Raw genomic sequence first — 22,239 nt, 5'->3', positions numbered from 1 at the left:
TTGATTTGCATTTCTCTAATAATTAGTGATGTTGAGCAGGCTTTTATGTGTCTCTTTTCCATCAGTATGTCTTCTGTGGAGAAATGTCTATTTAGGTCTTCTGCCCATTTTTGGATTGGGTTGTTTGTTTTTTTGTTGTTGAGCTCCTGGAACCTGAACACTGCCCTGTACAATTCCAAACCTCTCCACATGGTAGACCAGGCAGTGTACAGAGGTTGTGTCCAAAACACATCTTACTCAACTCAGGGGCTCTGTCCTTGATCTCTGCCTGAAATAGTCTTTCTCCCAGACCTTGACATGGCAAGCTCTTTCTCACCCTTTGATTCCCAATAGTCACCTAGTTGTCTACACTCTCCTCCCCAAGTCTTCCCTGTTATTCTTTGCCACCTCAACTACTTTTTTTCATGGCACTTGTTATAAACTGTCATTACCTCTTTTGTTTTATCTGTTTCCCTCAATTAGAGTGGGTGCTTTGATAAGTCAGAGCCCTGGTCTTGTTCTCCACTTTATAGGCCTAGACATCTTCCTGGTAGACAACAGGTACTCATTTACTACTGTAGATTGAATGAATAAAACATCATTTCTGCCACCGAAGAGGTCATAGTCTGGGGGAAAAACAACATAAGTTGATGTACAACATTGTTGTAAACGCTACTGGGATGCACCTACTCAAGGCGGTGTAGCTTTTGAGGACATTCCAGACAACTCCATTGAGGAAGTTGGAGGTGGTGTCAGAGATGGATATGCTGATTATTCCTTTTGTCAATGTATGAATTTGAAGATTGGCAACTTTTTTTTTTAATTTTGTGCATTTTAGAACAATTGGCTAATTCCCCTTTATTTTTGAAGTTTAGTGACTTTAAAATAGAGTTTTCCTCTTTTGTTTTCCTTTTGTTTAATACATGTGCAGAATGACTCCCTTAGTTATGGTAGGAATATCTCAAACTAGCTTAAGGAAAGAGGAGAATTTATTGGATGGCCCAAAGGATTTTCAGTGGAAGGGTTTAGCAAATAAACCGTAAGGTTAGGGAAGTAGCTTTGCTCCAGGAACACGTGGGACCAGCCGCTCAAACGCTGTCAGGGCTACCAGTGCCTCTCCTCTCTGTTTTCCCTTGCATTTTGGCTTGCTTTCCTTTTTCCTTTTTTTGTTTTTTTTCTTGCAGATTCACTTTCAGGTAGTTCCTACACTCATACCTTGTGGGTACTGTCAGCGTAGTTGGGCCAGTTTTTCCCTTTTTGTGTGATAAGTCTCAGGGAAGGACTCTGATTGGTCCAGTTTGTGTCACGTGTCCCTTAGGTGTGGTCCGGTCAACTAGTGCCAAGGGAGAGATCTTGTAAGAACATGGAAACTCCTGTGGGAAATATGTGATTAAACGTAGGAGCTGAACCATTAAAAAAGGACAAAATAATGCCATTTGCAGCAACATGGATGCAACTAGAGATTATCAAACTAAGTGAAGTAAGCCAGAAAGACAAAGGCAAATACCATATTATATCACTTACACGTGGAATCTAAAATATGACACAAATGAACTTATCTATGGAACAGAAACAGAATCACAGACATAGAGAACAGACTGGTGTTTGCCAAGTGGGAGGGGTTTGGGGGAGGGATGGAGTGGGAGGTTGGGGTTAGCAGATGTAAGCTTCTATATATAGAATGGATAAACAACAAGGTCCTACTGTACAGCACAGAGAACTATATTCAATATCCTATCATAAATAGAAAAAAATATTTAAGAAAAGGAAAAAAATGTAGGAGCTGAAGTCATAGAAAGAGAGTTGCTATTCCTAGGAAAGAGAAGATACGACCGGGAGAAAAAGAGAGTGGTTTTGTCACTTAAGTAAAAAGTCTTTACTGTGCTATTTTAAAAAACTCTCCATGGGCACCTCTGTGTAAGTGGAAACCAATGAGCAAAATATCCTCTTACAGAGTTGAAAATGGTTTTAGGAGATTTGGAAAACATGAGAGTTTTCAGTCCTTTTACAGAGAATATACTTAAAGTACAGCTTTGTTCTGCCCCCAAGAGCCCTAGTTTGGTGGTCTGGAGTGGATCTGTTTCTCTTTATAGTAGAGCCAACATTTTTGATGTATTCTACAAACTGACTTTCCTTTCTGACCTGTTCCCTTTCCTGCTTGCAGATTGTGCTTGAGAACAGTAGCCGAGAAGATAAGCATGAATGTCCCTTTGGCCGCAGTAGTATAGAGCTGACCAAGATGCTGTGTGAGATCTTGAAAGTGGGCGAGCTGCGTAAGTACACATATTTCCCACCGGGTGTGAGGCTTGGCAGAGACCCAGCTTCCAGGGTAGTGCCCTGACCTACATGCAGGGTTCCCAAGGTGCTGACAGCTAAGCAGGAGCATCCCCGTGGACCGAACATTCTTTGGCTCAGGTTTCCAGTGTATGTATTTCTTCATGTCTGCCCTGGGAATAAATCTTATTAAAATCTACAGGGATGGAAAAATGTGCAGGTATTGTGACTGAATTTCAAATATTATAAAAAAGAATGTATATTAAGAAATGAGTGTATATTTCTCTGTTTAGGAAATAGATCTATGGATTCCTTTTTAAAAATTCCAGTTTTTATGCTACCAGTAGATCACTTTCTTTTCTTTCTTTTTTTATTGAATTTTATTTTATTTTTTTTTTATACAGCAGATTCTTATTAGTCATCAATTTTTTTTTTTTTTTTTTTTTTTTTTTTGCGATATGTGGGCCTCTCGCTGTTGTGGCCTCTCCCGTTGCGGAGCACAGGCTCCAGACACGCAGGCTCAGCAGCCATGGCTCACAGGCCTAGCCTCTCCACGGCATGTGGGATCTTCCCAGACCGGGGCGTGAACCCATGTCCCCTGCATCGGCAAGCGGACTCTCAACCACTGTGCCACCAGAGAAGCCGCAGTCATCAGTTTTATACACATCAGTGTATACGTATCAATCCCAATCTCACAATTCTTCACACCACTACCCCCACTGCCCCACCACTTTCCCCCCTTGGTGTCCATACGTCTGTTCTCTACATCTGTGTCTCAATTTCTGCGCTGCAAACCGGTTAATCTGTACCATTTTTCTAGGTTCCACATATATGCGTTAATATACGATATATTTTTTCTCTTTCTGACTTACTTCACTCTGTATGACAGTCTCTGGATCCATCCACGTCTCAACAAATGACCCAATATCTTTCCTTTTTATGGCTGAGTAATATTCCATTATATATATGTACCACATCTTCTTTATCCATTTGTCTGTCGATGGGCATTTAGGTTGCTTCCATGACCTGGCAATTGTAAACAGTGCTGCAATGAACATTGGGGTGCATGTGACTTCTTGAATTATGGTTTTCTCTGGGTATATGCCCAGTGGCGGATCATATGGTAATTCTATTTTTAGTTGTTTAAGGAACCTCCAAATTGTTCTCCATAGTGGCTGAATCAATTTACATTCCCACCAACAGTGCAGGAGGGTTCCCTTTTCTCCACACCCTCTCCAGCATTTTTTGTTTGTAGATTTTCTGATGATGCCCATTCTAACTGGTGTGAGGTGATGCCTCGTTGTAATTTTGATTTGCATTTCTCTAATAATTAGTGATGTTGAGCATCTTTTCATGTGCTTCTTGGCCATCTGTGTGTCTTCTTTGGAGAAATGTCTATTTAGATCTTCTGCCCATTTTTGGATTGGGTTTGTTTTTTTTATATGGAGCTGCATGAGCTGTTTATATATTTTGGAGATTAATCCTTTGTCCGTTGATTCATTTGCAAATATTTTCTCCCTTTCTGAAGCTTGTCTTTTCATCTTGTTTATGGATTCCTTTGCTGTGCAAAAGCTTTGCAGTTTCATTAGGTCCCATTTGTTTATTTTTGTTTTTATTTCCATTACTCTAGGAGGTGGATCAAAAAAGATCTTGCTGTGATTTATGTCAAAGAGTGTTCTTCCTATATTTTCCTCTAAGAGTTTTATAGTGTCCGGTCTTCCATTTAGGTCTTGAATCCATTTTGAGTTTATTTTTGTGTTTGCTGTTAGGGAGTGTTCTAATTTCATTCTTTTACATGTAGCTGTCCAGTTTTCCCAGCACCACTTATTGAAGAGACTGTCTTTTCTCCATTGTATATCCTTGCCTCCTTTGTCATAGATTAGTTGACCGTAGGTGCATGGGTTTATCTCTGGGCTTTCTATCTTGTTCCATTGATCTGTGTTTCTGTTTTTGTGCCAGTACCGTATTGTCTTGATTACTGTAGCTTTGTAGTGTAGTCTGAAGTCAGGGAGCCTGATTCCTCCAGCCTCGTTTATTCCCTCAAGATTTCTTTGGCTCTTCAGGGTCTTTTGTGTCTCTATACAAATTTTAAGATTTTTTGTTCTAGTTCCGTAAAAAATGTCATTGGTAATTTGATAGGGATTGCATTGAATCTGTAGATTGCTTTGGGTAGTATAGTCATTTTCACAATATTGATTCTTCCAATCCAAGAACATGGTATATCTCTCCATCTGTTGGTATCATCTTTAATTTCTTTCATCAGTGTCTTATAGTTTTCGGAAACAGGTCTTTTGTCTCCCTAGGTAGGTTGATTCCTAGGTATTTTATTCTTTTTGTTGCAATGGTAAATGAGAGTGTTTCCTTAATTCCTCTTTCAGATTTTTCATCATTAGTGTATAGGAATACAGGAGATTTCTGTGCCTTAATTTTGTATCCTGCAAGTTTACCAAATTCATTGATTAGCTCTAGTAGTTTTCTGGTGGCATCTTTAGGATTCTCTATGTATAGTATCATGTCATCTGCAAACAGTGACAATTTTACTGTTCTTTTTCAATTTGTATTCCTTTTATTTCTTTTTCTTTTCTGATTGCCGTGGCTAGGACTTCCAAAACTATGTTGAACAATAGTGGTGAGAGTGGGTATCCTTGTCCCTTTCCTGATCTTAGAGGAAATGCTTTCAGTTTTTCACCATTGAGAATGATGTTTGCTGTGGGTTTGTCATATATGGCCTTTATTATGTTGAGGTAGGTTCCCTGTATGCCCACTTTCTGGAGAGTTTATGTCATAAACGGTGTTGAATTTTGTCAAAAGCTTTTTTTGCAGCTATTGAGATGATCATATAGTTTTTATTCTTCAATTCGTTAATATGGTGTATCACATTGATTCACTTGCGTATATTGAAGAATCCTTTCATCCCTGGGATAAATTCCACTTGTTCATTGTGTATAATCCTTTTAATGTGTTGTTGGATTCTGTTTACTAGTATTTTGTTGAGGATTTTCACATCTATATTCATCAGTGATATTGGTCTGTAATTTTCTTTTTTTGTAGTATCTTTGTCTGGTTTTGGTATCAGGGTGATGGTTGCCTCATAGAATGAGTTTGGGAGTATTCCTTCCTCCACAGTTTTTTGGAAGAGTTTGAGAAGGATGGGTGTTAGCTCTTCTCTAAATGTTTGATAGAATTCACCTGTGAAGCCATCTGGTCCTGGACTTTTGTTTGTTGGAAGATTTTTAATCACAGTTTCAATTTCATTACTTGTGATTGGTCTGTTCATTTTTTGTTTCTTCCTGGTTCAGTCTTGGAAAGTTATACCTTTCTAAGAATTTTTCCATTTCTTCCAGGTTGTCCATTTTATTGGCACAGAGTTGCTTGTAGTAGTGTCTTAGGATGCTTTGTATTTCTGCGGTGTCTGTTGTAACTTCTCCTTTTTCATTTCTAATTTTATTGATTTCAGTCCTCTCCCTCTTTTTCTTGATGAGTCTGGCTAATGGTTTATCAATTTTGTTTATCTTCTCAAAGAACCAGATTTTAGTTTTATTGATCTTTGCTATTGTTTTCTTTGTTTCTATTTCATTTATTTCTGCTCTGATCTTTATGATTTCTTTCCTTCTGCTAACTTTGGGTTTTGTTTGTTCTTCTTTCTCTAGTTCCTTTAGGTGTAAAGTTAGATTGTTTATTTGAGATTTTTCTTGTTTCTTGATGTAGGCTTGTATAGCTATAAACTTCCCTCTTAGAACTGCTTTTGCTGCATTCCATAGGTTTTGGATCGTCATGCTTTCATTGTCATTTGTATTGTTCATCTCTGTTTGTTTGTTCTTTAAATCTTCTAAGTCTTTGGTAAACATTTCTTGCATCTTCTCGATCTCTGCCTCCATTCTTTTTCCGAGGTCCTGGATCATCTTCACTATCATTATTCCGAATTCTTTTTCTGGAAGGTTGCCTATCTCCACTTCATTTAGTTGTTTTTCTGGGGTTTTATCTTGTTCCTTCATCTGGTACATAGCCCTCTGCCTTTTCATCTTGTCTGTCTTTCTGTGAATGTGGTTTTTGTTCCACAGGCTGCAGGACTGTAGTTCTTCTTGCTTCTGCTGTCTGCCCTCTGGTGGATGAGGCTCTCTAAGAGGCTTGAGCAAGTTTCCTGATGGGAGGGACTGGTGGTGGGTACAGCTGACTGTTGCTCTTTTGGGCAGAGCTCAGTAAAACTTTAATCCGCTTGTCTGCTGATAGTTGGGGCTGGGTTCCCTCCCTGTTGGTTGTTTGGCCTGAGGCAACCCAACACTGGAGCCTACTTGGGCTCTTTGGTGGGTCTAATGGCCAATCTGGAAGCCTCACGCCAAGGAGTACTTCCCAGAACTTCTGCTGCCCGTATCCTTGTCCTCACGGTGAGCCACAGCCACCCCCCACCTCTGCCGGAGGCCTTCAAACACTAGCAGGTAGGTCTGGTTCAGTCTCCCCTGGGGTCACTGCTCCTTCCCCTGGGTCCCAATGCACACACTACTTTGTGTGTGCCCTCCAAGAGTGGAGTCTCTGTTTCCCTCAGTCCTGTCGAAGTCCTGCCATCAATTCCCACTAGCCTTCAAAGTCTGATTCTCTAGGAATTCCTCCTCCCATTGCCAGACCCCCAGGTTGGGATGCCTGACATGGGGCTCAGAACCTTCACTCCAGTGGGTGGCCTTCTGTGGTATAAGTGTTCTCCAGTCTGTGAGTCACCCACCCAGTGGTTATGGGATTTGATTTTATTGTGATTGCACCCCTCCTACCATTTCATTGTGGCTTCTCCTTTGTCTTTGGATGTGGGTATCTTTTTTGGTGTTCCAGTGTCTTCCTTTCGATGATTGTCCAGCGGCTAGTTGTGATTCTGGTGTTCTCGCAAGAGGGAGTGAGAGCACATCTTTCTACTCCACCATCTTGGTTCCGATAAAGCTGAATCCTTTTTCTTTTTTTTGAAACATCTTTTTTATGTAAAGAACAACTGCATACCTTAATGAAATCCTCTTGCTTCCAGTATTTTACTTGTTTAGAATGCTTTCTCTGTGAAGGAAGGAATTATTGAAGGAAATGGGTAGATGATAATGAAAAATGTGGTCAGAAATATGCTCATTGCTCTTTTTCTTCCTTATATTATAAAATTTAGGAGAGGACACCTAGAAATAGAGAGCATGATAATTTTCTTGCCTTTTGCTCACTGGCATAATTTGGCTTTCACTTGTTAAGGCAAATATGATTTAACCTGGTCTGCAATCATTGTCAGCACTGAGTCTTCCTATAGTAGGTAAATTCCATTCCCTCCACCAGCTATAGAGCTGACACACAGATAAATCTTTCCTTGTAGGCTTAATAACATGGGCACCAGAGAAGGCTGTTTATACCAGAGAAATGTCAAGTGTTTGCTATTATTGTGAAAGCGTAAATATTTAGTCACCTGCTTGAGAGCTTAAAATAGTGGTCTGAAATGATTAATGGGAAAGAATCTAAAGATTAAATTGAGAAGGGGGTTATGTTTTATTTACAGTGTAGAACTGACTACACACACTGCTGAGGTAAATTTAAAAATTTAAAACTTAATAAGGACGAAGCTAAGAGTTTGAGGTGTTTGACCAAGATGTTATCATCCTCCCATGTAGGGGTGTGGGGGAAAGAAGTTGAAGTGGACGTTGAACTGCCATGGAAGTTTGTTACTAGTGAGCCCAAATTAGGGCATTTTTGCATTAAGAGTAGCAGCCTGACCTGAGAGATTTCTGTTCTCGGGTTCACTCATCACCAATGTTAACATTTCAGTTTATCTGGGTGCTTGAAGTGAGTTATTCTTCCTACTCCTCATTCGACTAACTTGTGGAGATTTATGTCCGCTCTGTAGCTTACTGTGTATTCCGCTGAAGGATTCAAGTCCTGAATCAAACAAATTCTCCTGAATTCCTCAGTCAGATAACCATGCGTATTTTGCATTCATTTCAATTTGATGGGGGAAACTGTAGAAAGTCACTTGCTTAAAAGCACTGCAAGACCATCCAAGATTTTGAGAAACTGGAGAAGAAGCAGAATCATGCTCTGCTTGGCTGGTACTTCTTGTGTCCAGGTTATTGCCCTGCAATGTCCTTTTCTTACCCTGCTTTCATTTTCATCTTCCCCAATGGCCTGCTTTGGCTATTAGCTCTCATCCTGATGGCAGTAGAAGGTATACTCTTCTGTGCTTTGACTGCCATACCCAGCTTTCTCCTCTTCTCCTTTGCCTAATGGACATGTTAAAAGTTAGCACAGAACAGAGATATGGTGAACTAGAAGGAGAATACTGGGGACAAGGGGCAGCTTGGTTCCATCTCTGCCACTTATGACTTTTGTGTCCTTGGGTAATGTACTCATAAATCTCACCGTGCACTTATATTCCTACATTTCCCCAGAAATAGATTGGTAGGATTTGAGGTGATGATTTGAGTAGTTGCATTCATTTTGTCTGTATCACAAGTAACGTTGGTGGCTGAAATTGCAGTGGGAGGCGTGAGAGGAGTATCCTGGGAACAGATAGTATTCAACCTAGGGAAACTAACTTGGACAAGATAGCCAAATTTCAGGCTGTGTGTGGGCAAGGTAAATGTGGATCTGATCTGGACTCTCCTCCTTGTCAGTGGGGCCCCATCTGGTGGGCAGATGGGAACCTTGGTGGCAGGAGTCTGAGCAGACAGTGCTGCTCAGGTGGACGTCACTCTGTGCTTTGGGGGAGGGAACTGGTACAGAGTAGGGGCTGACCTCTAGCTGGTGTAGAGCAGCCTTCCCAGACTTTTCAAGACCTGGTAGTCAAGCCAGGAGCCAGGATAGAATCCCATTCGCATGGGCTGAGGTAACAGAGTGGGGATGAAAGCAAATACCTTTGGGATCTCTGGAGGTGCCCCAGATGCTGTTCTTGCACTATATATTATTCCAAAAGGTGAGAACCTTCTGTTGCAGAGAAGGATTTCAACATTCTGCCACAGTTTGCTTAGCATCTGGTCAGGTCTGGTCTCTGCAGTGAGGTTGGGCTTGGACAGCTGGGACCTGACATACTCATGGCAGGCTTCCTTCATCTAAGATGACAAATGCATTTATTCATTTGTTTAATAAAAATTTACAGATTACTTACAATGTACCAGGGACTATACTGGACACTGCAAGTGCAAAGGTGAACCAGATACAGTCTCTGGCCCCAAGAGTCAGTTTTGCATTTGGGAAAGTGTAAGAATGAGGTGGGACTGATATTTTTTCCTATTGGTTATAAATGTGTGTATAAATATTATATATATATTTATATATTATCTATCTACCCATTATCTGTTGTAAAGCATATTTTTTCCAATATTTTGATAGTTTGAGATTTCAGGTTGACCTGTGTTCGCCCTCTACTGACTGCAAAGGCCATTCTTGACATTTTGCAAGGCCTACCAAAGACTCCCACATTTCTGAAATCTACAGATTCAGAAATGCCCAAATTAGTTGCTTTCTGCTTATAAAATATTAAAGGATTGCTACATTCTTTTTTTTTCTTTCGGTACACGGGCCTCTCACTGTTGTGGCCTCTCCCGTTGCGGAGCACAGGCTCCGGACGTGCAGGCACAGCGGCCATGGCTCACGGGCCCAACTGCTCCGCGGCATGCGGGATCTTCCCGGACTGGGGCGCGAACCCGTGTCCCCTGCATCGGCAGGCAGACTCTGAACCACTGTGCCACCAGGGAAGCCCAGGATTGCTACATTCTGATTGAGTGCTAGACATCAAATTACAAAACACCCTGTAGTAAGAGGAAAATGGCTTTTTAATGGATTGCCTTTTGTTCATTGCCATATTAAATAAGTTACTAATAGGAAAAGTAAATCTGAACGAACCCTTATGTTGGAGGAGATATCTGTTTTTCTTCTGAGGAAAATTAGATTCACACACAGATCCATCTTCCTTTGGTTTGTGTGTGTTTGCTTTTCTCAATTCCTAAATTCATGGGTTTTCTCAGGTTCATGTTAATAATTGACCTGGAACATCATGGTCACATTACATCTGTAAGGAAGTACTGAGACCAAAGAAGTACCCAACTAAAATTCGAACTGATTTTTCTACAAAAGTGGAAAGATTCAATTTTCCAAAAATGTTTTGTCTTTTGATTTAACTTAAGGTCTTTTGAGGAAACCCACTTCTGAAATACCTATTATATTTTGGTGTCTAAAGCAAACATATAATGTTCAGTTAAATTACTAACACCAAATATTTATGCACAGATTTTTTCTTTTTAGATTACTTTTTACTTTAAAAAACATCGCAATCTTTTTAGATTGCGATGTTTCTGCATCGCAATTATTGGCATTGTAAGGTGCAGATGTTTAATAGTGTGGTCTGAAAAACAATGCCTACTTATGTACTCAGAGCACTTTATCAAGGTTATTTAATTGAAGTCTATAACAACCCCAGGAGTTAATCAAGATCAATAGCATCTATGTTTATTAATGAAGAGAAGACATGTACTTACTGCATATTGTCTAGGGTCATTGAGCTCAAATCGGCGTTCAGGTTGCCCAAAGAAGGGTGCAGAAAGAGATAGGAAAGTCGAGTGCTTGCATTTTGGCATCTGAATGACCCATTTGAATCACAGCTCAGCTGTTAATCAGACGCCTTGGGCATGCTTCTTCTCTGTTCTGAGCTTCTAGTTCCTTATCCATAAAATAAAGATAATATCTGCCGCACATATTTGCTGAGAAGGTTAAATGAGATAATGGATGTTGCTTTAGTTGGAAGAGGGATAGTTTTTGGCAAGTGGTAGGATCTTACTTTCTAGAAAGAAACTGCAGGTTAAGCGAGGGAGGGAGAGTGCCCTGGTTTAAGTGACAGCTGGAACCAGGACCTGGAACAGCGTCCCTTGTTTCTTCACTCTCTATATTATGACCAAATTTTTTCTTTTAACCTGCTTTCTTCATGAGGCTCGTTTGAGAGCAAGGCACTTGTGTTCTTAGTTTCAATTTTAAAAATCACAAAGAAGAATTCTGTTGACCTGGATGTAGTCGCATATCCCCATGGCCTGGGTTGTAGAATTGTCAGCCCCACTTAGGAGACCAAGATTCAGTAGAGGAGCAAGTAAGTTTTCAAAAGAAGAGGTATGCTTGTGAGTGTGGGGTGGGTGAGGGTCGGGGGAAGCAGGAAGCGGTTTCCTTACCGAAGAAGGGAGGCGTAATACAGATAAATCGATAAGACTCGTTACAGCTATGAAGTCCTCATGAAGAAACCCTGCTCCTAATAGGAGCTAAAAATGTTACTGTTTTTGTTATTGTAGTACTGTCTCCAAAGCAATAACAAATCATTGAGGGAGGTAATGAAGACTTGATTTCTGATATAAATAAGTTAATTACTTATCTTTTGAGTAAGTAACACCTCATTCAGTTACATTCCAGTTATAGTCAGAACTAGGATATTTCTTTTTGTCTCTCACTCATTCATTCAATAACTAGGACTCCTCCTCTATGAGTCAGGATCTAATCCCTGATGACAAGGACTTAGTACACACTCCATCCTCAGGCAGTTCACATGCTGACTGGAGAGTCTTTCACATAAACAAATAATTATAAAACATCTTACTATTTGTAAGTTACATTTAAATTATATTAATGTCACTAGGAGGCAGTGTTCAGGTTTTTTTGTTCATGGGGAGCCAGGCGGGCTGAGGAAGCAAGCAATGTGACATGTTCCAAGAAGAGATATTTGAGTGTGTGGAGTCACAAAGATGAAGAGAAGAATAACCAGGCAGGCCCTCGTGTGTGACCAGGCAGGCCCTTGTGTGTGTATGGTGGGCAGCAGCTGTTGAAAATTCTGGGCAGGGAGAACTGTAGGTGAAAGTAACCCAGAGGTTCAGAGAATTCTACAGTCCACCCTTCGTATCTCCGTGTTCTGCGTCTTCGGATTCAGCCAGTCCTGGAACCAATCCCCTGCAGATACTGAGGGATGGTACTTTAGTGTGGCTAAAGCAGAAGGCTTGAGGGAACAGGAAAATGGAGGAGATGCTGGAAGAAGAGGCAAGAGTCAAGATAGAAGGATTTTCGGTGCAGAGGAGTTTGGATTTCACCAGGCGGTGGGAACCAATAGAAGAATTTTAATGACAAGAAGGAATGTTCCAGTCCTGGGCATAAAATTCTAAAATTGGATTACATTTTCTGGGTGTGACAAGAACTTGCAAGTATGATAATATGCAGTACCAGGACCAGGGACAAGCTTACCTTACTCTAGCCCTGACCTAATAATAATCAGCTGGGAGTCCGTTAGGAGGCTTTCGGCTTCAAGTAATCAAAATCCCAACTCAAAATGGCCAATGTAAGAAGAACATTTATTGAGTGTCACAGTTTCACAGTTGAGTAGGTCCTGGGGTTATCTGTTCAGTGGTGTCACCAAGGACCCAAGTTCTTTCCATCTTTTGGTTCTGCCATTCTTAGTGTACCAAATTTGTCCTCATTGCTGGTAACAAAATGGTGGCTACCATCACAAGGTCCAGGTGAACAAGAGGCTTTCTCTTCCAGTGAGTCTCTTTTAGGTGTGTGAAAATGTTTCCAAAAGCCCTCAGACGAAGTAGGACGCATTAGGGTGGTATGGCCATAGACCCAAAAGCCCTTCAGCAAACTTTCTCTCGTTATCACTGACTAACACTATGGCCTGTGCCTGTGCCTAACTCAGTCATTGAGAGGGGACTGGAACCTTCTGAGGGTCAGACCACTCATTAGCTTCTCCCAAGATTGAAACCAGCCTTCCTTGAGTGGCCATAGGATGGTAGGTAGCTGAAGAAAATTGGGGTTCTGTTAAGATAAGGAAAAACTACTTGAAACCCTTAATTCTGTCCCTTTACCCAGAAGAGTATTTTCTGCAGTTTCCTTACTGCTGCAAAAAACCATAAGAAATTGAAGCCAGATTATAGCCCTCTGTCATTTTGCTTTTATTGGGAGTTGGGGAAATGCACTGTATTTTTTTAAGCAGCAGTATCAAAGGTTGCAGAAAAATGGAAAGTGAAGTTTGATTTTAACGTATTTCATTTTTCATCACTACGCTACTAGGGCTCCACTACCTTACTTTCCTTTTAGCAAATGGATACTTCCACGTCCTCAATTATGCTTTTGTGTGTGGGTTATTCTCAGGTGTGTTCTGAAGGGCAGAATGGACATACATTTGTGATTGAAGCCTTCTTATTTCTCTGAAACAGTTTTGCCAACTTCACCTGTATGACCATACATAATTAGATTAAAATTTAATAACTACTTGTCTTTAAAAAAACAAGAATGAAATCTATATCACACACTATGAAAATGTTCGGCATTTCCTTATTTTGTCTTTCAGTGGAAATATTTATTATAACACACCAGTGGTGCTGAGTGAAAGCACCTTGTATAATTCATCACCCAGACATCTCTGCTTTAGCAAGTAAAAATAACACAGATGATCAATCTGAAGGACTCTTTGGAGTGCACAGCAATTAGAATAGACACTTAACTCTGGGACATTGATGTTTTCATACTTTGAGAAGTACCATCCATCACTTTCATTCTTAGAACATCCTGGCTAAAGAAAACTCAAGAAAATTAGCTTTTAACAATTAAACCTCTTAAGGACATTTTTTCCTTATAATACTAGCTTGTACCTATGCTCCATGGAAAGTTGAAGCCTCTCAGATCTTGACTTTTTTTTTTTAATAGATCTTTATTGGAGTATAATTGCTTCACAATACTGTGTCAGCTTCTGTTGTACAACAAAGTGAATCAGCCATATGCATACATATATCCCCATATCCCCTCCCTCTTGCGTCTCCCTCCCACCCTCCCTATCCCGCCTCTCTAGGTCATAGCAAAGCAAATATCCCTGTGCTATGCTGCTGCTTCCCACTAGCTAACTATTTTACATTCAGTAGTGTATATATGTCCATGCTACTCTCACTTCGCCCCGGCTTCCCACTCCTCCCCCACAACCCCCCGTGTCCTCAAGTCCATTCTCTATGTCTACATCTTTATTCCTGCCCTGCCACTAGGTTCATCAGTACCTTTTTTTTTTAGAATCCATATATATGTGCTACCATACAGTATTTGTTTTTCTTTTCTGACTTACGTCACTCTGTATGACAGACTCTAGGTCCATCCACCTCACTACAAATAACTCAATTTTGTTTCTTTCTGAATAATATTCCATTTTATATATGTGCCACATCTGCTTTATCCATTTATCTGTTGATGGACATTTAGGCTAGGACATTTAGGCCATATACCCCCCCCACACACACACATTTAGATATCCATGTCCTGGCTATTGTAAATAGTGCTGCAGTGAACACTGTGGTACATGTCTCTTTTTGAATTATGGCTTTCTCACAGTATATGTCCAGTAGTGGGATTGCTGGGTCATATGGTAGTTCTATTTTTAGTTTTTTAAGGAACCTCCACACTGTTCTCCATAGTGGTTGCATCAGTTTACATTCCCACCAACAGTGCAGGAGGGTTCCTTTTTCACCACACCCTTACCAACATTTATTGTTTCCAGATTTTTTTTTTTTTTTTTTTTTTTTTTTGTGGTACTCGGGCCTCTCACTGCTGTGGCCTCTCCCACTGTGGAGCACAGACTCCAGATGCGCAGGCCCAGTGGCCATGGCTCACGGGCCCAGCCACTCCATGGCATGTGGGATCCTCCCAGACAGGGGCACGAACCCGTGTCCCCTGCATCGGCAGGCAGACCTTCAACCACTGCGCCACCAGGGAAGCCCCCCAGATTTTTTGATAATGGCCATTCTGACCGGTGTGAAGTGATACCTCATTGTAGTTTTGATTTGCATTTCTCTAATAATTAGTGATGTTGAGCATCTTTTCATGTGCCTCTTGGCCATCTGTATGTCTTCTCTTGTGAAATGTCTATTTAGGTCTTCCACCCATTTTTTAACTGAATTGTTTGTTTTTTTGATATTGAGCTCCATGAGCTGTTTGTATATTTTGGAGGTTAATCCTTTGTCCATTGATTCATTTGCAAATATTTCCACCCATTCTGAGAGTTGTCATTTCGTCTTGTTTATGGTTTCCTTTGCTGTGCAAAAGCTTTAAGTTTCATTAGGTCCCATTTCTTTACTTTTGTTTTTATTACCATTTCCCTAGGAGGTGGGTCAAAAAGGATCTTGCTGTGATTTATGTCATAGAGTGTTCTGCCTATGTTTTCCTATAAGAGTTTTATAGTGTCTGGCCTTACATTTAGGTCTTTAATCCATTTTGAGTTTAATTTTGTGTATGGTGTTAGGGAGTGTTCTAATTTCATTCTTTTACATGTAGCTGTCCAGTTTTCCCAGCACCACTTATTGAAGAGACTGTCTTTTCTCCATTGTATGTTCTTGCCTCCTTTGTCATAAATTAGGTGACCATATGTGTGTGGGTTTATCTCTGGCCTTTCTATCCTGTACCATTGATCTATATTTCTGTTTTCGTGCCAGTACCATACTGTCTTGATTACTGTAGCTTTGTAGTATAGTTTGAAGTCAGGGAGCCTGATTCCTCCAGCTCCATTTTTCTTTCTCAAGACTGCTTTGGCTATTTGGGGTCTTTTGTGTTTCCATACAAATAGTAAAATTTTTTGTTCTAATTAAGTGAAGAATGCCATTGGTAGTTTGATAGGAATTGCATTGAATCTGTAGATTGCTTTGGGTAGTATAGTCATTTTCACTATATTGATTCTTCCAATCCAAGAACATGGTATATCTCTCCATCTGTTTGTGTCATCTTTGATTTCTTTCATCAGTGTTTTATAGTTTTCTGAGTACAATTATTTTGCCTCCTTAGGTAGGTTTATTCCTAGGTATTTTATTATTTTTCTTGCGATGGTAAATGGGATTGTTTCCTTAATTTCTCTTTCTGATTTTTCATTGTTAGTGTATAGGAATGCAAGAGATTTTTCTGCATTAATTTTGTATCTTGCAACCTTACCAAATTCACTGATTAGTTCTAGTAGTTTTCTGCTGGCATCTTTAGGATTTTCTATGTATAGTATCATGTCATCTGCAAACAGTGACAGTTTTACTTCTTCTTTTCCAATTTGTATTCCTTTTATTTCTTTTTATTCTCTGATTGCTATCGCTAGGACTTCCAAAACTATGTTGGATAAGAGTAGTGAGAGTGGACATCCTTGTCTTGCTCCTGATCTTAGTGGAAATCCTTTCAGTTTTTCACCATTGAGTATGTTGTTTGCTGTGGGTTTGTCATATATGGCCTTTATTCTGTTGCAGTCATTTCCTTCTATGCCCATTTTCTGGAGAGTTTTTATCCTAAATGGTGTTGAATTTTGTCAAAAGCTTTTTCTGCATCCATTGAGATGATCATATGGGTTTTATTCCTTAATTTGTTAATATGGTGTATCACATTGATTGGTTTGAGTATACTGAAGAATTCTTGCATCACTGGGATAAATTCCACTTGATCATGGTGTATGATCCTTTTAGTATGTTGTTGAATTCTGTTTGCTAGTATTTTGTTCAGGATATTTGCATCTATGTTCATCAGTGATATTGGTCTATAATTTGTGTGTGTGATATCTTTGTCTGGTTTTGGTATCAGGGTGATGGTGGCTTCATGGAATGAATTTGGGAGTGTTCCTCCCTCTGCAATTTTTTGGAAGAGGTCGAGAAGGATTAGTGTTAGCTCTTCTCTAAATGTTTGATAGAATTCACCTGTGAAGCCATCTGGTCCTGGACTTTGTTGGAAGATTTTTAATTACAGTTTCAATTTCATTACTTGTGATAGGTCTGTTTATATTTTCTAATTCTTCCTCCTTCAGTCTTGGAAAATTGTACCTTTCCAAGAATTTGTCCATTTCTTCGTGGTTGTCCACTTTATTGGCATATAGCTGTTTGTAGTCGTCTCTTATAATCCTTTGTATTTCTGTGGTGTCAGTTGTGCCTTCTCCTTTTTCATTTCTAATTCTATTGATTTGCGTCCTCCCCCTTTTTTTCTTGATGAGTCTGGCTAAGGGTTTATGAATTTTGTTTGTCTTCTCAGAGAAGCAGCTTTTAGTTTTGTTGATCTTTGCTGTCATTTTCTTCACTTCTGTTTCATAAATGTTTATATTCCACTTCTGCTTTCTTACTCTACTTCAACCTTAAGTTTAATGTAAGAGCAAGAAGCAAGCAAAGAATATTCAAGGCCTGAGCCCGGATTTAGAAGGTGCCACTTAATCTGGGCACTTTTGGCCCCAGTTTAAAATGTCATAGGAGAGAGTTTAAAAGTCACTCCAGAGTGGTTGCTTAGAATAGTTATACAACTGTTATCAGGATTTATAATAGTAGTACCATAAAACAGAGGGACTGATTCTTGGATTCAGAATCAGAAGCCCTGGGTAATAGGCATAACTGTTTTGTCTTTTGTCCAGATGGCTAGCTGTCTGGCTCCCTAGTCTCCCCTTTATAACATGGGAAAATTATCATTATCCTCCTCCTCCTCAGCTGAGAATTGTTTTGTTGTTAAGTTGTTTTGTTAACTGTCAAACGCTCTCTACTTGAAGGAAGCAGTATTATCTCAAATATGCACAGATTCAGGGACCCTGACATGTATCCCAACCAATATAGCAGAGCCAACGCTTTCTGTGCATTTAGGGGCCGTTGTGAATCTCAGGTTCTAGGGTGGTTTGTTGGTGATTCCGAAGCAGTCCTTGTAGAGCCTTCTGAATCAGTGTGACGCTTGTCTCCATCGGAAATGACCGCTGAGAGAAATTACACAAACTTGGCAGTTTGAAAGGATGTATCAAGCATATCTCAGTTATTAATGGATGCAAATAATGTATATTTACCATAGCCTTTTTTAGGACTTGCTCCTTTTTACATTATTTCTGGAAAGATATATAGCTGGAAACAATCAGTATCCATTCCTGTTATTTCTTAGGTTGTAGATTGAGCGGGGAGACTGGTACATTTGCCCCAGTGTCATGATGAAGAGAGATGCAGACATGTTGAAAGAACACAGTTGCCTGTTGTCTTCTTCTACCTTTTGTAGAAATACTTTTCCTCCAGTTTCATCTTAAACATCCCATTTGGGTGACAGGTCTGATTCCTCCCCTGACCCCGACAGCATCCTCCTCTAAACCCCTGTAGCACTTTATCTGTGTCTCTTCTGTTGTACTTTCTACTGCATAAAGAGGTTTTTTTTTTTTTTTCCTTTAATTTGTGGCCCTGTTTCCCCTACAAGTTGAGGTGGTTTATAGCAAAGCATAAAGATAATTTAAAAATAAATAAATGGTGAAAACAAAGGCAATTAAAAAAATAAAACTGAAAAAATGGATTATGAAGGTTTGCAAGTATGTTGTAAAGACCTTTGTATTAACTAGCAATGGACCTTGAATTTGGCCCAAAGGTTTGTTTGTGCCAAGGAAGCAAAAGAAGTTCAGTAACAGGAAACAGATCACTGCCCATCTCACTTGAATAAACTCTACATGAAAACTGAAATGCTAATTTCAATTAATCCAAAATAGTATTTGATAACATTTATTACCGTTTTTTAAAGATGGAATAGGATATATTCTTAACATCATTTTTTAAACTACTATAAAGCAACAAGCCAATATGATACTTAAAATGGTAAAAACAAAACAGTTTTGCCATTAAAAACTGGAACTAGAGTAGGATGCAAAGGACGCTGATATTCACTAGGCAGCACGTTGATAGAAACAAAGTATTTTAAATTAGAGACAATAAAACTTTCTAGAAATCCCTGAAGAAACAAAGGAAAAGCTGTTAGGATGAATGTAATTTAGAAGAGTAGCTATATAGTGGGTAAACAAAACTTAGTAGCATTTCCATATGTCAGCAGTAATTAATTATAAAATGGATAAAAAGAGTTCTTCTAGCAGTGGCAAGAAAAATGTAAACTGCTTTTGGAATAATCCTAATGGAAAACATCCTGGACTAATGTGAAGAAAACTGTAAGACTTTACTGAGACATGCAGCACAAGTTTCAAATAAATAAATAAGCAAATGTTTTATTCCTGGGAGGAAAACATTAATATTTTGATCAAGATCTAAATTCCCCAATCAATGTGCAGGCTCATATCTCGTTCCAAAATACCAATGGGATCTAGGATGGAAACTTCACAGAATGATGGTAGAGTTCATTTGGAAGAATAAGGACGTGAAAATTGGGAAGGAGAACTGATAAAGAAGAGCAATGAAAAATGACTGGAAATAAAAATATATTTCTTTTTTAAAGGCATTTTTTTGTGAAAAAGTCCAAAGAATTCATTCATATATCTCTCACTCTGGTTCACCTACTGTTGTGTTAACATTTTGCCATAATTGCTTTACCATTCTCTCTCTCTACACATACACACATACACACATTCACAATAGGGGGTATGTGAAAAATATGAAGAAAATATGTTTTATGGCAGAAAAAGATTTTAATATAATTTGAAGAAAAAACTCAAAATAACTAAATAAAAAATGATTTTAATTTGGATCCAGCTCTGGCATGTTGACTCTTGGAGAGAGCAAAATGTGCTAGGAGCCCTGCCTAGCAAGAGGGTTCCTAGGATAGCTGTGGGAGGAAGGTTAGGGTGTCACTGGACAAGCCATCATTGTGGAAGCAGTGGTGGGAGCCTAGCTCAGAACATTTGCTCACCTCGCCGCTGGAGGTCTGAGAGAGGCTCACTGCTACTCGTCACCTCCTCGGTGCAGGTCAGGGGTATATATGGTGAAAGTTTCATCACCTCCCCTCTGTTCTTCTACAACACTGGGGATGTGGCTTACCTAAAATCCAGTGGTTATAGATATGAAAAACCATGGATTTCAGGACATGCAGCTTCTTATATAAGCAGAAACATCATTAAAAAAAAAAAAAAGCCCATAAAAGTAAAGTGATACCAGTAGATGAAGCAGGCTGTCTTCACTCCTCATCTGAGAAGTCAGTCTAGTATTAAAGTTACTAGTCTCATTCCAAAAATGTGAAGGGTGAAAACCATCTTCCCCTAGTTCTGCAGATGTCTTTCTCTTCCATACCCCGGGCTTGGACCCACAGGCTATTTTTCTCCTGAGCATTAATCACACTTCCTAGCACGTATTGTAGGATTGTGTCGGAGCAGGTTTTGAGCTAAAAGGCCCTAGGATGTTGTAAAAGTAGAATATTAATTTGGGAGGGGTGAAATTAGAGGCATGAAATTAGAGGAAAAGTATAAGCAGAATTCTGGAAGATTCGAATAGATGGTAAGCGGAACAAAATAGATCAGAAGAAGAAAGGGATTAAAACAACGGAATCAGGATGCCATACTGCACTGAAATGGTGATGAAATGCTAAATAATAAGGTTTTTAAAACCAAAATGTACATGAGCAAAACGAAAGCAAACAAACAAAAACCCAGGAGCATACACACATCTTCAGTCTTTAACATTATTCCTACAGTGTTGGATTGACCCCCCAGGGAGTCCACATTGGTTGGGAGAGCAGCAAAGGACAGAAAGCTCTAGGATGCCTTTTAAAACATCTCATCCTTAACCTGAGGCCTTTGAATGGAGAGATTTTCCTGGTTGCTGCAGTAGATTAGGAGATAGATGCCAGTGGAATCTCCCAACCCTGGGCACCTGAACTTCAATCAAAAACCGCTGTTGATTTAAAGATAAATGGAAAGAATTTATTTAAAAAAACAAGACCACTACCATGTATTAGATGCTTTCTCTTTGGCAGGCAATTCTATAAGGTCAATACTCTGTTAACCCTTAAGCATCTCCATTTACAAATGAAGGACCTGGGACTCCGGGAGAGGTTAAGTAGACTGAGGTCACAAAACATTAGATGCAGTTAACTATTATGGGATACTGCTGTGCTGTTTACTTATAACTACCGTGCAAAACTATCAACCACTGCTTTCATTTTTAAAAGAATATCCTCTCTTCCTTACAGGCTGTAAGCACTTCGAGGACTAGACTCAGAGTGAATTCATGTTCCATCCTAGCGTCTGGTCTGGTGCTTTAGGCAAATCTGCATTTAATAAGTATTTACTACATGAAAAGAGTAGCTTTCTATTTGCTTCAGGGTCCGTTCCAAAAATATTTTGCAGACATCACTAAATTTTTTTATGAACAAACAGTATGTGTTTTACCCCCAAAACCTCTCAAACCATCATCCCTTTTTCTTCTAAAGTAAGTGAGAACGAATTATGCAAAAGGGGTCCTCTTCATCCCTCCTCCCCCTCCTCCTTCTGGGCTAATTTGATGAGAGGGCCTCCTGGGTCCAAATTTGAATTAGAGAATATCAACACTACAGTATGTTCCCCAGAGAGGAAAAAATTATCTATTTTCAATCCTATGTTTCAGAACACACAGCTGTGTGACTTCCTAATTTATTATATTCCCCATCTGCCTCCAGTTCTCAGCTTGCTTCTTCTTTTCTACCCACCCCCTTGCTATGGGAAACGGGGCAGACTTTAACCAGTCCAGAGCTTGGACTCTAGTGAGAGGCCAGTAAACGGCTCCTCCCAAGACGCCTCCTGCCCAAGCAGGTGCGTCCAGCCATTAGGACCCTAAGGGAGCCAGGCTGCATGGAATGGCAGCTGTAGGTTAGGGAGCCAGGCTGCTAGCTCCTTGAAGGTCAGTGCCAGCTGCCTGTGTGTCTGTCTGGAGTGTGGCCGTTCCCTGTCTCCTGAGAGCGGGACAGAGCTTTGGGTCCCAGCAATCAAGCCCAATGTGGCTTCCCTTAATTGGGCTTTCCAAGGGTTTTGGCCACAAGAACAGATTGCAGCTGTGGCCTGAGCGTCTTTAGAAACGTGAATCATTTTTTTTTTCTCCTAAAGAAGCTATTTTGAGCTTTATAATTGCATATTTCCATGTTGTTTTTTCACAGAGTGAGTAAGGAGAGTGACTTGCATTTTTTAATAGAAATCTGCTGGTTTCTTTGCTCTTCTGTCTTGCATAATCCAGGCCAGTGATTCCTGAACCTGGCCATGCATCAGATTCACTTGGGGGAACTTCTGTGAAATGTAAATTCCTGCAATGGAAT

The 22,239-nt window shown here is 39.9% G+C and overlaps 1 protein-coding gene across 1 annotated transcript in view; it reads left to right on the top strand.

Annotated features, from left to right (window-relative positions):
- The window catches only part of ELMO1 (engulfment and cell motility 1), a 495,322-nt gene that overhangs the window by 239,177 nt on the left and 233,906 nt on the right, over positions 1-22,239 (top strand). Inside the window, exon 15 of the mRNA XM_082847008.1 lies at positions 2,144-2,252. Within this exon, the coding sequence (XP_082703134.1) occupies positions 2,144-2,252 (109 nt within the window). The remainder of the gene's footprint in view (positions 1-2,143; positions 2,253-22,239) is intronic.

This window comes from Leucopleurus acutus, assembly GCF_964270905.1.
Source record: "Leucopleurus acutus genome assembly, chromosome: 9".
Classification (NCBI taxonomy): Eukaryota; Metazoa; Chordata; class Mammalia; order Artiodactyla; family Delphinidae; genus Leucopleurus; species Leucopleurus acutus.
The sequence above is the reverse complement of the archived record's forward strand: the minus strand, read 5'-3'. Positions and strand labels throughout refer to the sequence as shown.